The sequence below is a fragment of the Drosophila busckii genome, chromosome 3R (genome assembly GCF_011750605.1).
Source record: "Drosophila busckii strain San Diego stock center, stock number 13000-0081.31 chromosome 3R, ASM1175060v1, whole genome shotgun sequence".
NCBI lineage: Eukaryota > Metazoa > Arthropoda > Insecta > Diptera > Drosophilidae > Drosophila > Drosophila busckii.
Genome location: NC_046607.1, coordinates 14,003,237 through 14,016,206, shown reverse-complemented (window position 1 = coordinate 14,016,206; position 12,970 = coordinate 14,003,237). Strand labels below are relative to the sequence as shown.

At 42.1% G+C, this 12,970-nt stretch overlaps 8 protein-coding genes across 8 annotated transcripts; 4 read left to right on the top strand and 4 right to left on the bottom strand.

Annotated features, from left to right (window-relative positions):
- The first annotated feature begins 40 nt into the window (after positions 1-40).
- On the top strand, positions 41-1,781 carry LOC108602792 (uncharacterized protein CG16817). Its single transcript, XM_017991004.1, has 4 exons — positions 41-202; positions 752-838; positions 912-1,168; positions 1,246-1,781. The coding sequence occupies exons 1-4, from the start codon at positions 189-191 to the stop codon at positions 1,434-1,436; spliced, it is 549 nt and encodes a 182-aa protein (XP_017846493.1). The 5' UTR covers positions 41-188; the 3' UTR covers positions 1,437-1,781.
- A 138-nt stretch (positions 1,782-1,919) lies between these two features.
- Positions 1,920-3,417, top strand: LOC108602787 (nucleoside diphosphate kinase 7). The gene is made up of 4 exons (XM_017990999.2): positions 1,920-2,116; positions 2,179-2,345; positions 2,406-2,570; positions 2,634-3,417. Exons 1-4 carry the CDS (start codon positions 1,988-1,990, stop codon positions 3,328-3,330), a joined length of 1,158 nt encoding a protein of 385 aa, XP_017846488.1. The 5' UTR covers positions 1,920-1,987; the 3' UTR covers positions 3,331-3,417.
- LOC108602783 (peptide transporter family 1) lies at positions 3,405-6,065 on the bottom strand. The gene is made up of 7 exons (XM_017990995.1): positions 5,689-6,065; positions 5,417-5,629; positions 4,888-5,122; positions 4,555-4,823; positions 4,298-4,503; positions 3,931-4,236; positions 3,405-3,867 (listed from the first exon to the last, which is right to left on the bottom strand). The coding sequence occupies exons 1-7, from the start codon at positions 5,720-5,722 to the stop codon at positions 3,475-3,477; spliced, it is 1,656 nt and encodes a 551-aa protein (XP_017846484.1). The 5' UTR covers positions 5,723-6,065; the 3' UTR covers positions 3,405-3,474.
- Positions 6,066-6,183: 118 nt separating this feature from the next.
- Positions 6,184-7,169, bottom strand: LOC108602791 (transmembrane emp24 domain-containing protein eca). Its single transcript, XM_017991002.2, has 2 exons — positions 6,945-7,169; positions 6,184-6,872 (listed from the first exon to the last, which is right to left on the bottom strand). The coding sequence occupies exons 1-2, from the start codon at positions 7,075-7,077 to the stop codon at positions 6,355-6,357; spliced, it is 651 nt and encodes a 216-aa protein (XP_017846491.1). The 5' UTR covers positions 7,078-7,169; the 3' UTR covers positions 6,184-6,354.
- Positions 7,170-7,215: 46 nt separating this feature from the next.
- LOC108602789 (DDRGK domain-containing protein 1) lies at positions 7,216-8,367 on the top strand. Its single transcript, XM_017991000.2, has 2 exons — positions 7,216-7,401; positions 7,457-8,367. Exons 1-2 carry the CDS (start codon positions 7,308-7,310, stop codon positions 8,275-8,277), a joined length of 915 nt encoding a protein of 304 aa, XP_017846489.1. The 5' UTR covers positions 7,216-7,307; the 3' UTR covers positions 8,278-8,367.
- A 69-nt stretch (positions 8,368-8,436) lies between these two features.
- Positions 8,437-9,884, bottom strand: LOC108602786 (SET and MYND domain-containing protein 5). The gene is made up of 4 exons (XM_017990998.1): positions 9,647-9,884; positions 9,107-9,586; positions 8,864-9,041; positions 8,437-8,806 (listed from the first exon to the last, which is right to left on the bottom strand). The coding sequence occupies exons 1-4, from the start codon at positions 9,812-9,814 to the stop codon at positions 8,454-8,456; spliced, it is 1,179 nt and encodes a 392-aa protein (XP_017846487.1). The 5' UTR covers positions 9,815-9,884; the 3' UTR covers positions 8,437-8,453.
- Positions 9,885-9,962: 78 nt separating this feature from the next.
- LOC108602785 (cell cycle checkpoint control protein RAD9A) lies at positions 9,963-11,656 on the top strand. The gene is made up of 3 exons (XM_017990997.1): positions 9,963-10,043; positions 10,100-10,478; positions 10,540-11,656. The coding sequence occupies exons 1-3, from the start codon at positions 10,010-10,012 to the stop codon at positions 11,576-11,578; spliced, it is 1,452 nt and encodes a 483-aa protein (XP_017846486.1). The 5' UTR covers positions 9,963-10,009; the 3' UTR covers positions 11,579-11,656.
- LOC108602790 (zinc metalloproteinase nas-4) lies at positions 11,643-12,824 on the bottom strand. The gene is made up of 2 exons (XM_017991001.1): positions 12,274-12,824; positions 11,643-12,213 (listed from the first exon to the last, which is right to left on the bottom strand). Exons 1-2 carry the CDS (start codon positions 12,500-12,502, stop codon positions 11,696-11,698), a joined length of 747 nt encoding a protein of 248 aa, XP_017846490.1. The 5' UTR covers positions 12,503-12,824; the 3' UTR covers positions 11,643-11,695.
- Between the last annotated feature and the right edge of the window lie 146 nt (positions 12,825-12,970).

Sequence of the window (12,970 nt, the reverse complement as noted above, 5' to 3'; positions counted from 1 at the left end):
TAGCTAGATTCATAGAAAAAATCTTGGCATCACTAACTGTCAGCGAACGTTCTCGAACACTACGTCATTTACAAAAAAAATTCAAGACAAATCGGCCGAAAATCGCATTTTTCTCTTGTAGAAGTGAATTTGCGAGCAGCAAGTGCGTTTTAATTAATTTGACTGTTAAGCAACGTATCAACAACAAAATGTCGACAGCAGGGTAAGTGCAGTGATTGTGCAGTAATAAATGTGCAATTCATCGCGACAGCAGTTGTCGGCGTATCCTCTTCTTTTTGTGGCTTCTTTGTGCGACGCGTGCTTTTTGTGGCGCCCCTCAATTGTCGGCGTCGACTTTAGTTAGCCGTTTCACATATTGTCGCAGATAAATATGTGATAAGTGCAGCAGCATTTGCATGACCCCAAAAGAACCGCACGTCGTGCTAGGGCTTAGTGGGCGTGTCCCACATGCAAAAGTATTGTATGTATATTTTTGGACAGTACGCGGTGCCATTAATAAGTCACCGACATTTGAGGTTATGTAAAGATTGGCGCTAATTTCGTTCCGCAATACTTAATTATTGCTCAACATGGACTTTAATTTCATGCAAATCAAGCACTCGCACTTTGTACTTGTTCTAAAAGCGTCGAAGCCGCAGTTGCCATGACATTGACACCAGTCTGCTTTCAAATACATAATGTGCCTTCAAGCCGCTGTTCCATAATGTTTGTTTGAAAATGACACTGAACTTTATATTTTTCTTTTCTGCAGTGCTATTCCGCCACCCATTTCATGGGCTCAGCGCAACGACTTGGTATTCGTGATCATCGATGTGGAATGCAAGGACATTGAACACAAGTGAGTAATTCATCTTAAGTAATAGAGGATTCATCTGTGGAATACTAAACTAACGTTGTTTCCAAATTTGAAGAGTGACAGACAACAGCTTCACTTTTAAGGGTGTGAATGCGCTAGATGGGTCCAAGAAATACGATGTCACATTAAACTTTTACCATTCGGTTGATCCGGAGAAAGTAACAAGCAAGAACATTGGACGCTGCCTTGAATTCACAATACCCAAGAAGGAGAGCGGGCCATTCTGGCCATCTCTAACTACGGACAAGACCAAGTTGCATTTCCTAAAAGCCAACTTCGCCAAGTGGCGTGATGAGTCTGATGAGGAGGAAGGTAAGCTAAACATCACTATACATATATAGGTATAGTTTGTTACACATTCAAATTACCGTTCGCCATTTGCATTTTAGATCCCAAGGACAATGGCATGTTTGGCAACTTCTTGTCTGGTTCAAGTGGTGGTGATTGGAACAATAAGTTTGATGATTTCAACGTCGACGAGGACGACGATGACTCTGACGACAATATTCCCAGTTTGTCAAATCAAGATGATGAGGAGGAGGGTGGGGAGGGTGACAAAGAGAAGAAGCCGGCTGCCTAAACAGCTTCTCTGTTGAAGCATATTTGGCCCATATACATATGTACCATTAAGTCACACACACACATACACATCCATACACAAAATTGCTCCCCATACACACTTAGGCAATGCGTTTATTAACATAATTGCAATTTCCTTTTGACACTAGCTGTAGTGACCTACGGTAAAATGTTAAAAGCGGCATGCAAAGGAACAAAAAATGTATCAACTTTACGCATAACTTACACTTACACGCAACAACAATAAGAGCAACGGAAAGAACAGCTATAACCAATTTATTGCGAAGTTTCATTTGCAATTTATTAATTTTTTGTTTCCTGTAAATAAAGGAAATTAAAAAAAAGACCTTTAATTATTGTTATCATTTACTTGGGCAGTCTGGCAACGCTAAGTGCGGTTGCCATGTCGACGCGGGCAAGAAGAAGCACGCTTCAAATGTTGGTTTCCAAAACAAAACATGCCAAGCATTTATAAACAACTTGTTTTCAATCGAAAGCAAATATTACACGTAAATCATACAAAAAATTCAGTTTATATAAATAATAATAATAATGAGAGCACAGATGCAGCCAACCCAAAATGGTCGATTGGCCTTTTTAGCCGAATGGTATCATACGGAGGCGGCAATTACACGATCCTTTCTGCTAACTTTTCATTTAAGTGATAATGCCGTCGAATTGGTAAGTCTAGTGCTAATTTTATAATTCAAAAGCAATATGGTTAATTTTGCTTGCAACTGTAGTTTGATCAGCGCAGCAAGAAGACTTTTTTGCGTCGAACCAAAATGCCGGAACTTACGCGTCGCGACTTCTTTGTGGGCTCAAAGATCAATGTATTTGGTCGTCAATTCGATATTGTTGATTATGCTGATGATATGACTCGCAACACATTGGCCAAATACCGGAAAAGGTAAATAGATAAGCTAGGAAAGCATATGTATATTTTCTTTATATCTAATTTTTTTTTTAGAGGATTTGTGCTGCTAAAGACTAATATGTGGCCAAAATACTTGGGCGACTTTCTTTCAACGCTGATATATAACAAGATCAATATTAACAATGGCACGATGGTACAGTTCACGCCCAAAACAGTGACAGAATTCCTCTCCAACAAGGAGGATGATGTACAAGCCTCGTAAGCACAACACATGGAAATCAAAATTAATTAATTTAATCACGCACTTTACTCTATTTTTAGGGTGCTAATGAATGAGCTGCTGGCAGGACCAGCTATTAGCTTTGAACTTATAGGCGATAATGTGTCAGAGATCATGATAGCGTGCACTAATTATGGCACTGAGAAAGCTTCAACCACTATCGGCTTATCGCCTAGCATGCAAAAGCTCTTTGAGCGCGAGGAGGTGCGCTATGGCATTTACTGTCCACATAGTGAGGAGAATGTGGCCAAGGATCTCAAGTTCTTCTTTGAGGAGAAGCACAACATAATCAAAAATTGCCTGTTTACGAATAGCACGCTGGCCATTGTAAAGCCGCATAGCATCAAGGATGGACTGCTGGGACAAATATTAGTTGAAATACTCTCAGCTGGCTTTAAGATAACAGCTATGCGCATGTTGCTCATGTCTCGCGTTAACTGCGAGGAGTTCTACGAGATTTATCGCGGCATTGTGCCCGAATTTATACCAATGGTGGCCCAATTAGCTAGTGGCATTTGCATGTGCCTGGAGGTTTCCTGCGAGGATACCGAGAAAAATGCGCATCAAGAGTTTCGTGAATTTTGCGGACCCATGGATCCAGAAATTGCTAAGCTGTTGCGTCCACACACACTGCGTTCCAAGTTTGGCTCTAGCAAAGTGCTAAATGCTGTGCATTGCACAGATCTGGAAGACGATACTAGATTAGAGTTACAGTATATATTTAAGATACTCGATTGAGTTTAAGTTTATGTTGCGTTTATGTGCGTGTGTGTGTCTTAAGCTGCATAAATTACAAGTAAACTCGCCACGCATTAGTTAAGCATATTTATTGATACAAAATAGTAATTGCTTGTAATTAGAATTAAGATAAAGTCTGGCCTGTTAAACACTAAGACTTCGACTAGTGCTGGGCTCATCCTGTTTTGAGGGCAGATGCACAAATCCCTTGCGCTTGAGTGAATGATTTCGCTCATGCAGCGCATAGTCAAAGGCCAACAATGCAAATACAATAATGCAAACAAGCATAACTACTGCATAAAAGAAATACTCTGCCTTTTGTGAGCTAAATATATTCAGTTCGGTAACAATAACCACGATGAGATTGCCAAAGGCGTTGTTTAAAAACCAGGCAGCTGTAACCACCGACTTCATGATCGATGGTGCTTGGGTGAAGGCAAACTGTAGACCTGGTATGGACAGCAGCAGTTCGCCCATCATGAGCAGCAGAAACTGCGGCAGCTGCCAGGCAATGTTAATGCTCTGACTAGGCGCTTGCTATAAACAAAATTAAATGCACATTTAAATTGTATGTAAGATAGTTAAATTTAATGAACTAACCATCAAGCGATCTTGCAGCACGCCAGCGCAGATGAAGGATGCAGCTGAGCAAATACCACCAATGGTAACGCTATGCAACGGCTGCAGCTCCCAATCGAATAGGCGACGCAAGAGCGGCGCAGTAATGTATTGCCAAAGCGGTATAAGCATAAACAGAAAGATGGGTCCCGCGGCCTTGGCTTGATCCGGTTGTATAGTGACGCCCAATATGGTAGTGTTCATCATGGCTGCCTGAAAGGTCCAGCTAGAGTCCTGCTGGGCCAGCAGCGCAAAGTAAAATGGCAGTGGTATAAACAGCTTACTGATCTGCAAAGTGTATCGAATATTTAAGCAAACTGTTGCTATAGCTCATTATAGGTTTACGCACACGCAGCACTTTGGACACATCGTCGACAAACTGCTCATCATAGATGCCTATGGCATTGTGTAGCCAATATTTGCAGCTTTTGCCAGAACCACGTCGTCGCCACTTTTGTTGCAACGCCGTCTTGATGCAGCCAAAAGACTTGAGCAATATGTTATCACCGCTTAGCTTTTCAGACTTGTAAAAGAATTTACCAAGCAAAAAGATAACTGCAAAGTTGTTAATTAAAATACAATAATATCAATTTGCTTTGTACTTACTCCATGCAATTAAAAAGGAGCTGCCAAGTGTGCCAAACACAGCTGGATAACATTCACTCTTGCCAAAGCACTGGGTATTCGCTCTCACCAGCGGTGGCAATATCTTGCTCAGAAATACGCCGAAATAGTAGACGAAATAATAAAATGAGAAGTACTCGGCCAAGTAGATGGCCTGCTCCGGCAGCTTGAACTGCATTGCACCCAGAGAAGTGATGCAGGCACGCACGGCGCCATTACCAACGGCTATGAATGAAATGGAAACCAGCAAACTTTGGCCCGAATACAATGAGTTGTTAATTGTTTAAAAATATGAAAGTGGGCTGCATAACTTACAATGCTGTTACAGGCATGCCGACATAGGGTATGGAGGTCATAGTCAGCAGCAGCCAACCGAAGGCATAAAGAAAAGAAAATCCAGAAATGGCGCGCACATTGCCTATATAGCAATCAGCTAGGATGGCACCAATAATGGGACAGAATTGTCCAAAAAAGTTGAAAATATGCAAAACGATGGTGGCGAAGCTTTCCGTAAAGTTGAGATCATTGCGTAAATAGAGCACCAGTATGGCTAAGATAAGAAGCATAATATTAAGATTAAAAGCGTACAACATTAATCTCCATTTAAGATAATTGTGATAAGCATAATTATGCTTATAAAGCATAGCTGGATTTTCAAAAAATTTCCATTCCAAACATTATTAATTTTGAGAACAAAAGTCGCTCTTCTCATCGATTTTGTGATAAGCTTCGAGACAGCATGGGACCTTCACTGTCTCAAGTGCATTTCGTTGATAACACAAAATTCGTTAATACAATGCAAATTAATTGTTTTAGAGCTGTAGAATGCTAATTTTCTACTTACTGCGCATCCCATTCGCTGCAAATGCTTCAAAGAATTTGGTGGCTAGCACAAAAAACACAGCATTGGGATATTTGTACTCCAGGCGTATGTGTGATATGGGCGCATAACCGTAATTAGGCAACGAGCTACGTGTGGGCTTCAGCTGTGTCTGCTCACACGAGCTAGCAGCATTTTCTACCGTTGACTGTGTCAGCTCCGCAAGTGCAGGCAAAGCTAAAAGAATTTATTATGTTTAACTGCTTTATTTCAGATTCAAACAATAGAAAACTCACTTTCTTCGCTGCCAATTTCTGTGGTGCGAAACATTTTGCAGCCGCTCAGTAGTGTACGAACCTCAAGCAACGAGCAGCAACTTGTCTATGCCTTTTATCTGTTTGAACAGCTCAGGTTACCAGCGTTGCGGTGTGTCCGATTCGATTGCGGCTTTTATGGGTCGTTTGTGGTTAAGTCAATTCGCTTTTGTTTTGCTATGCGTATGTGTGTTATTGCTTGCGCCCACGCTCGCGTCCGTTGAGCACAACGCCAGAGTTGCAACTAAGCGCAGTGACTTTGTCGTTTGTTGACAATGCACACCCAAGAGCAAACATTGTGATAAAAGCGCATGCAGCTCGGCGAATCAACAAGAGACGACTGCGACAGGTTATCTGTACCCGGCTGCTGCGCGTCGAAGTCATGTGCAACAGATAAGTCAAGCTGCGCTCAGTCGAGCAAAGTAAGTCACGGGATTCGGCTTGATAAGGACCACATACACTATGGTTTGTATGGTACAATGGATTTTATTAAATTAGACAGAAAAAGTATTTAGCGCGGCACACGAAACCAACTTTATAATTATAACTAAAAACAGCTCTGTATGATACAACGTGGAAATTCATATTCGTAATTTGGCCGCATACAGAGCGAGATGAATGATGTGAATGATGATGGCAAGCGCTGCCTCACACCAGCTTCTTGGCCTCGAAGAAGCTCTTTAGATGACGCATCTGCCAGAAGCCCATGCACACCAACACAATAGTCTGTGCCAGGGACCACCACAGGACGCGCGAGTTCGTGCTTTCGCTGGTGTGACGGAAACGCTCTTCGCGATAACGTTGATAGTTCTGCTCCTTGGTAATCTGCTCCACCTGATCCAGCAGTTGACGTATGCGTAGCTGCAGCTCAGTCAGTTTTTCCTTTTGCGCCACATTGGCATAGTCTATGGCATGCTCTCCCACTTGTATATCCAAGTGCACACGCAGCTGAGCACCATTGAACCAGGCAGTGCTGTTGGAGTACATGCAGATGACATGCTCGCCGGGCGTGTGCGATGTAAACGAAATACGGCCCTGTGAACTATATACGCGAGAGAGTATCACCTTGTCATCGCTGTCACGCACTTCCACATGCATGCCAATGCCCGGGGACGAGGGCATAAAACCATTGGAGCGCGGATCATACAGTTCCACCTTGTAATTGACTGCAAGAGAGAGAGAGAGAGGCGTTAGACAATTTACTTAATGTCCGGAACGCTGCAGCTTGACACGCTTACCAATTACAGTTGTCTCATCAGGCACTTCTTCAATAAAGCACTTGCGCTCCGTTTCGGATATGTGAAAGTACAAACCACAGGCACTTTGTATTGCGCACAGCAGCAGCGCTAGGCAGATGTATTGATTGCGCATTTTGTTACCAAATTAGATTATCCCTGCGTTGTTTTGTATTAAATAAACTAAACTCGCCGACACGTCATGAGAAAAACGCAAAGTGGCAAAGCTCTACGTTGACAGCTGTGCGTGCTGCCACATATATAAAAATAAAGCGGTTGGTCTGGCAACGCTCTGAAACAGCTGTGCAATTTGTTGACGTTTTACTTTCTGCCAATTGCAATTGTTTGTGCAATCAACATCAAATAATGGACTTGATATTACTAGTAGGCATTGCTACGGCACTTTTAATTGTGCTGCTCACACTGTACTTCCTGCAAAGCAGAAATTCCAAGACAGATGGTATGTAAAAATGTGTTTTAATTTTAATATTTAGCATAACGAGCTTCTTCTGCAGAAACGAAACCAGCTGCGCAGCCACAACGTGGCGTACCTCAGAGAGCTCAGGAAGGTGTACCTCGACGTGCGCAAATTGCGCGTAATCAACGCAATCGTCTACGTCAAAACCCAAATGCACCAGCGGCTGCAGCTCCAGTTGGAGCAGCCGCTGATTCAGATGAGGATGATGCAGCAGCAGCTGGAGATGAGAATGCGCCACACGCTACAGCGGTTCTAGATGAAAAGATGGGCGCCAAGAAGCGTGCGAAAATGGAAGCTAAGGAACAAAAGCGTATGCAGCGTGAGCAAGAGCTGCATGAGCGTGAGAAACGCAAAGAAAAGGATGCAAAGGAAGAAGCCGAGCGTAAGCAACAAGAAGAGCTTGAAGCCGATGCGGAGCGCAAGAAAACTGAAGCTGAGCGTTTAGCTAAGGAAGAGCGAGAGCGCAAGGAGCATGAAGAGTATCTGAAAATGAAGGCTGCATTTAGCATTGAAGAAGAAGGTTTTGAAGAGGGGGATGCGGATGAAAAGGAAAACCTGCTAGCCGAATTCATACAGTATATCAAGGACAATAAGGTCGTCCTACTGGAGGATCTGGCCACAGCATTTAAATTAAAAACGCAACAAGCGATTGAACGCATTCAGGAGCTGCAAGCCGATGGCACATTGACTGGTGTCATTGACGATCGTGGCAAATTTATATACATTTCCGAAGCGGAACTACTCGCTGTGTCGAAGTTCATCAAGCAGCGTGGTCGTGTGTCCATCGTGGAACTGGCAGAGAGTAGCAACAAACTGATAAACTTAACACCCGTTACAGCTGCCGAGGGCAGCGCCTAATTAGATCTTTTAGCCATATGTGAAAATACAAATTAAGTGGGAGATTGTTAATATATAAAATTGAGTAATAAATGAAATTGTTCTTAGTAAGCAATTAAAAAAACAATCGTTGCTGTTTTTTTTTTATTTAATATAGTACCCTAAGCTAGGGTATAGCACAAAGATCATAGCTAAACTTAATCCATTTCATCGTCATCATCGTAATCATCCATCTCATCGTCATCATCCTCCTCGTCACTAGTTACATCAGGATCGGAGGCTTGGGCTCTGCATTTTGGACATTCACAAATGAATATGTAATTTTCACGCAGCATTTTGTGTCTCGAATGACGACTACGCTCCAGCTGACAATCATCCAGATACGAAATGCATATTTCTTGTCCTTTTTGTATCGGTGTTAAAGCCTTTAACACGACTATGTCGTTGGAGTAAGGAAACGTGGATTGTGCATTTGGCACACAGCTGTGATTGATCTTGCTCTGAAGTATGTACAAGCCGGAGCCTTCGTTGTTTAGAAACTCGCCAGCGACTAAGCATAAAAATGCAAAATTAATTACAAGCTCAATGTTTATGGTTTATGACTTACATTCCCCAACTTTGGCGTAGATATCATCGATAACCTGATCGAGCTGTGTTTTGTCCGCTTCGGGCAGTGGTAAATCTGATACTTTGGTAACCCACTGAGCAAGAACGCTGGTCGCAATGCCCTGACTATTAGTGCCTAGTATACCCATTAAAGTCTTGAATGCATCTGGCGTAGTAAACTGCAAATATATAAAAGAAACACATTGTTTGGAGTAGTCCAATTGAAAAAATAATGTTCACTTACCATGGCAAACTCCTCGCTTTTAAAAGCATTACAGAATGCACCATAAAGCTGTTCCATTTGCTGCTCAAAGTTCTCGCCAAGCATCTTGTGATAAATCTTTTGTTCGCGGTTTATAATCAGAGCTTGAAACGATTGCAGTTGCTCAAGAAACTCCGCCTTTTTAGAGCTCTGCTCATACATGGCCATCAGACGTACAATTAACATTATAGTGCCAGTCTCTGGAGGATAGTGCATCTTCTTCCATATCTCATTCAACACATTGATAGGATGTGTATCGTCATTGCGAAAGGCGCCCATGCAAGCGACACGATGGTAGCGCTTCTTCGCCTCTACCATGCAATCCTCTGAGCAGTATCGCACCTTGCAGCGTTGGCATTGTGTAAATTGCTGCAGCCATGGAGTAGTCGGATCATGTTCCAACAATGGCACTGCAACTGGCTTATTGGCCAAGCGATGTACATTCTCAACCAGCGTCTCAAGCTACTAACAGTCGCAAGTGAGTGCACACGAATTGTTTGTAGGGCTTATTTATTTACTTACAGGACGCATACAATGATCACAAGCCGCATAACCATATGCAGCATTCCAAGAGAACTGATGCGAAACGAATGGCTCTTCCTCAAATATGATTTCATCAACAACGAAGTCCTTGGTCGCCACCATGGCACGACCCTTGCCTTCGAGCTCACGTATTTCGAAGTGGTTCATTTTGTAAAACGAAAAACCATAAACAAAATATAAAATACGCCTTCCCACACGTGCAACTGCTATTGTTATCGAAAACAGATAACGATTATCGTAAACGATTGAACATTTCAATCAGCTGTTTGTTATGCGCGGCAAAGTTTACATTTAGTTAATTTGCCGCATAATCAAAATCAGATAATAAAAATAAAACTACTGATGGAGTGCTCATTGGAGGGCAGCAATGCGCGCAGTAAGTAATAAACATAAAGCGGTTAATATCAATTAATAAATCATTTTCTGAATTAGTTATTGCCAAGGCAATACAGTCGCTATCCAAGGTGGGCAAGGAACTGTTCATTGAGGCAGACAGTGATGGATTGCAAATGCGCACCATTAATTCAACACAATCGGCCATGGGTAGCATGCGCTTCCATCGCAGCATGTTTAATACATTCTACTTGCCGCCCGGTGGTGATTGCACTTGTAAAATCACAATGAAAGCCTGCCTTGGCGTCTTTCGCAACATGAAGCAAGTGGAGCACTGCGAGCTAAAGGTGTTGGCCAATCGCACCAAATTTCAAGTCAAGCTGCGCTGCAAGCTGGAGACTATGAAGCAGGCGCTCATCTCCATTGTCGATGAGCAGAATATAACGACGGCTGTAGCTGCTGACAATAGTCCAAATATGTGGGTAAACAATATTACTGCGCGGCTTAAACTGTATTTAATAATAATCTTGTGCTTTTAGCATACGCGGTGACCATAAACTGTTTATGGAAATTTCCAACAGTTTTAATTCCGCTGAAGAGGAGCTTACGCTGGAGGCTCAAACGGATAGCTTGACTGCAAAGAATTATGTGGAAGGCGCTCGTGTTAATGACAAATTTATGCGTTCGCAGCTGAAGCTGAAACCAACTGAATTTGAGCATTATCAAGTGGCGCAGGGCGGCACAGTCATAACATTTTGTATTAAAGAATTTCGAGCCTTTCTACTCTTTGCTGAAGCGCTCAACGCTGAGCTAACGCTGGAGTTTGATGACGCTGGCAGTCCATTCTTTGTGAAGATACAGAAACATCGCGAAATTGAATGCCTGTTAATTCTGTCGACACTATCGCCTGAGGATGTAAGCTTCTCGGAAGATTACTGCCAGCGCGAAATGAGCGTGCATGAGCAAAGTAATGGAGCACAGAAGCGCAAGAGTAGCACACCCGGAGCAGGATCAGCGTTGCAGCAGAAAAGACATATGGCTACGATGGAGACGACGTTAAGCAGCACGGATGGAGATGCATCACTATTTCAATTTCCTGAGCGTCCAGCGAGAACAGCCAATGCAAATAGCAGCGTTCGGCGAGCAGCTAATGAGACGAATTTAAATAGCACAGCAAATGCATCACAGACTCAGACTCGGCAGCCGCACTCAGGCAGCCACACTGATGTACCTTCAATACCACAAGCGCGTTTGCTGCTGGAGGGTGACACAGTGGATTTGGCGGATTCGGAAGCGGATGAAGAAGCATTACTGCTGGCTGCAGCAGATGCTGCCGAAGCCAGTCAACCTACTAGCATTGAAGTTTGCTTCTTCAATACTGAGGATGTGCCGTCCACTCAAGTGCCATCACAAGCAGCAGATGAGAATGATGATGACGAGATCATACCTCAATCACCGGAACGTGATAATAACAAGATGCGTACAATATTCTCGCGATGTTTTCAAAACACTTATGTGCCGCGCGAGCCTTCGCCCAATAGTCAAATTTATGCGGCCAATTCGGATGCTGAAGACTAGGCCAACTGGTTTGGCTTATTTATTTAAAAAAGTATATGATTTAAATGTTTCGAATAGGACATAAAAGTTATTAAATTATACTTGCACAAAATAGTTTTCGCAAAATGTGAATGATTGTTAGTTTAAGCAGTAGGCTAACTTCAATTTAACTATATCCCAAGGGCTTAGCTTTCTCAGACCAATTTGAGCACCATAGACTTTGGGAATAATTGTCCGTTGGCCATTCTTGCTGAAAGCAAATGCACTATAATGCATAATGCTGGCATAATCATACGCCACACCGAAATTATTTACGTTGAAAGGATTCCACATTTGAAATTGGCTCTCAGCTCCTTCTATAATATTGCCCCAATTGATAATCACATAGTCATCTCGTCTCGGATCGTTCTGCATGTGTATAAAGCCGAGTGCATGGAGCAATTCATGTTGAATAGTGCCCTTATGCATGCAGCCTGTGTCCAAGCTCAAGGGCTGAACATTATGCTGATAGCCCAGAGCAGAAAAGCAGCCCATACCGGCGATGCGTTGTATAGCAACACGATTCTCCTTTATGTTGTCTGTTTGACGAAAGCGTATACAAGATACGCTTTCGATTTCTGCCATGGCTTCCTGGATTTTCTGAACTTCATATGGAGCTATAAAAAAAGTTAGTAATAACTTTTATGCATTTCAACCTTTTTGCTTTTTACACTCACTAAATTGTGTGCTAATCGAAAAGACGAGTGTGCTCTGTGGCCAGTAGTATTGCGGCCAAGCTAATGCAGATTGCGGCATGTCAGTGCCATTCAAGTATTCGAATTGTTCCGTTGTCAGCAGCATGTCGTCAATCCTGATTTGTTGCTTACTCTGCTGAGCAGGCAGAGCTTGAACTAAATTCAAAGCTAACAGCAAAAGACTGCACAATGTAACTTTCAAGCAATGCATATTGAAACTGATTTAATGTACATCGAAATCTTTGGGCTTTTATACATATTTCTTGCGCAAATAATAAGGGTACACATAATATAATATATAATACATAATTATAATAATATTAATTACAAAATATGAGGGTGTGCACTTCTTAGAATTTGTAGATTTTATTGTATTAATTATAAGCCAGCCGGGTCCTGCTTAATTTTGCATATGCATTAGTATACATTTAATTTCCAGTATATTTCAGATATTTTCTGTACCGCGGCCACATAGCTAAACAAATTTCATTACTGCCTTCCCTTCATAGCATATATATATTAAGCAAATATTATATTGTACATAAATATATATTTTTAAACTTTTTTTCATCAATAGTTTTGTAATGTTTGTAAATAAAAAGTGAAAACAATTTGTTTGTTGGTTGTTTTTTTTTTCTCGACTTTTACTATGCTATAATATAATATTCAATTACATAAT

Excerpts from the sequence above, each read along its gene's own strand:
- LOC108602792 (XM_017991004.1), top strand. Across the intron at positions 839-911 it reads TGCAAGGACATTGAACACAA|AGTGACAGACAACAGCTTCA; the intron begins GTGAGTAATTCA and ends CCAAATTTGAAG. Across the intron at positions 1,169-1,245 it reads TGAGTCTGATGAGGAGGAAG|ATCCCAAGGACAATGGCATG; the intron begins GTAAGCTAAACA and ends TTTGCATTTTAG.
- LOC108602787 (XM_017990999.2), top strand. The coding sequence starts at position 1,988 with ATGAGAGCACAGATGCAGCCAACCCAAAATGGTCGATTGGCCTTTTTA. Across the intron at positions 2,117-2,178 it reads GTGATAATGCCGTCGAATTG|TTTGATCAGCGCAGCAAGAA; the intron begins GTAAGTCTAGTG and ends TTGCAACTGTAG. Across the intron at positions 2,346-2,405 it reads TTGGCCAAATACCGGAAAAG|AGGATTTGTGCTGCTAAAGA; the intron begins GTAAATAGATAA and ends TTTTTTTTTTAG.
- LOC108602783 (XM_017990995.1), bottom strand. The coding sequence starts at position 5,722 with ATGTTTCGCACCACAGAAATTGGCAGCGAAGAAA. Across the intron at positions 5,630-5,688 it reads AGAAATTGGCAGCGAAGAAA|CTTTGCCTGCACTTGCGGAG; the intron begins GTGAGTTTTCTA and ends AAATTCTTTTAG. Across the intron at positions 3,868-3,930 it reads TGCTGCAAGATCGCTTGATG|CAAGCGCCTAGTCAGAGCAT; the intron begins GTTAGTTCATTA and ends TTTTGTTTATAG.
- LOC108602791 (XM_017991002.2), bottom strand. The coding sequence starts at position 7,077 with ATGCGCAATCAATACATCTGCCTAGCGCTGCTGCTGTGCGCAATACAA. Across the intron at positions 6,873-6,944 it reads TGATGAGACAACTGTAATTG|TCAATTACAAGGTGGAACTG; the intron begins GTAAGCGTGTCA and ends TCTCTCTTGCAG.
- LOC108602789 (XM_017991000.2), top strand. The coding sequence starts at position 7,308 with ATGGACTTGATATTACTAGTAGGCATTGCTACGGCACTTTTAATTGTG. Across the intron at positions 7,402-7,456 it reads CAGAAATTCCAAGACAGATG|AAACGAAACCAGCTGCGCAG; the intron begins GTATGTAAAAAT and ends CTTCTTCTGCAG.
- LOC108602786 (XM_017990998.1), bottom strand. The coding sequence starts at position 9,814 with ATGAACCACTTCGAAATACGTGAGCTCGAAGGCAAGGGTCGTGCCATG. Across the intron at positions 9,587-9,646 it reads GTGATCATTGTATGCGTCCT|CTTGAGACGCTGGTTGAGAA; the intron begins GTAAGTAAATAA and ends GACTGTTAGTAG. Across the intron at positions 8,807-8,863 it reads CTACGCCAAAGTTGGGGAAT|TCGCTGGCGAGTTTCTAAAC; the intron begins GTAAGTCATAAA and ends TTTTATGCTTAG.
- LOC108602785 (XM_017990997.1), top strand. The coding sequence starts at position 10,010 with ATGGAGTGCTCATTGGAGGGCAGCAATGCGCGCA. Across the intron at positions 10,044-10,099 it reads GGAGGGCAGCAATGCGCGCA|TTATTGCCAAGGCAATACAG; the intron begins GTAAGTAATAAA and ends TTTCTGAATTAG. Across the intron at positions 10,479-10,539 it reads GCTGACAATAGTCCAAATAT|CATACGCGGTGACCATAAAC; the intron begins GTGGGTAAACAA and ends TTGTGCTTTTAG.
- LOC108602790 (XM_017991001.1), bottom strand. The coding sequence starts at position 12,502 with ATGCATTGCTTGAAAGTTACATTGTGCAGTCTTTTGCTGTTAGCTTTG. Across the intron at positions 12,214-12,273 it reads TTCGATTAGCACACAATTTA|CTCCATATGAAGTTCAGAAA; the intron begins GTGAGTGTAAAA and ends CTTTTTTTATAG.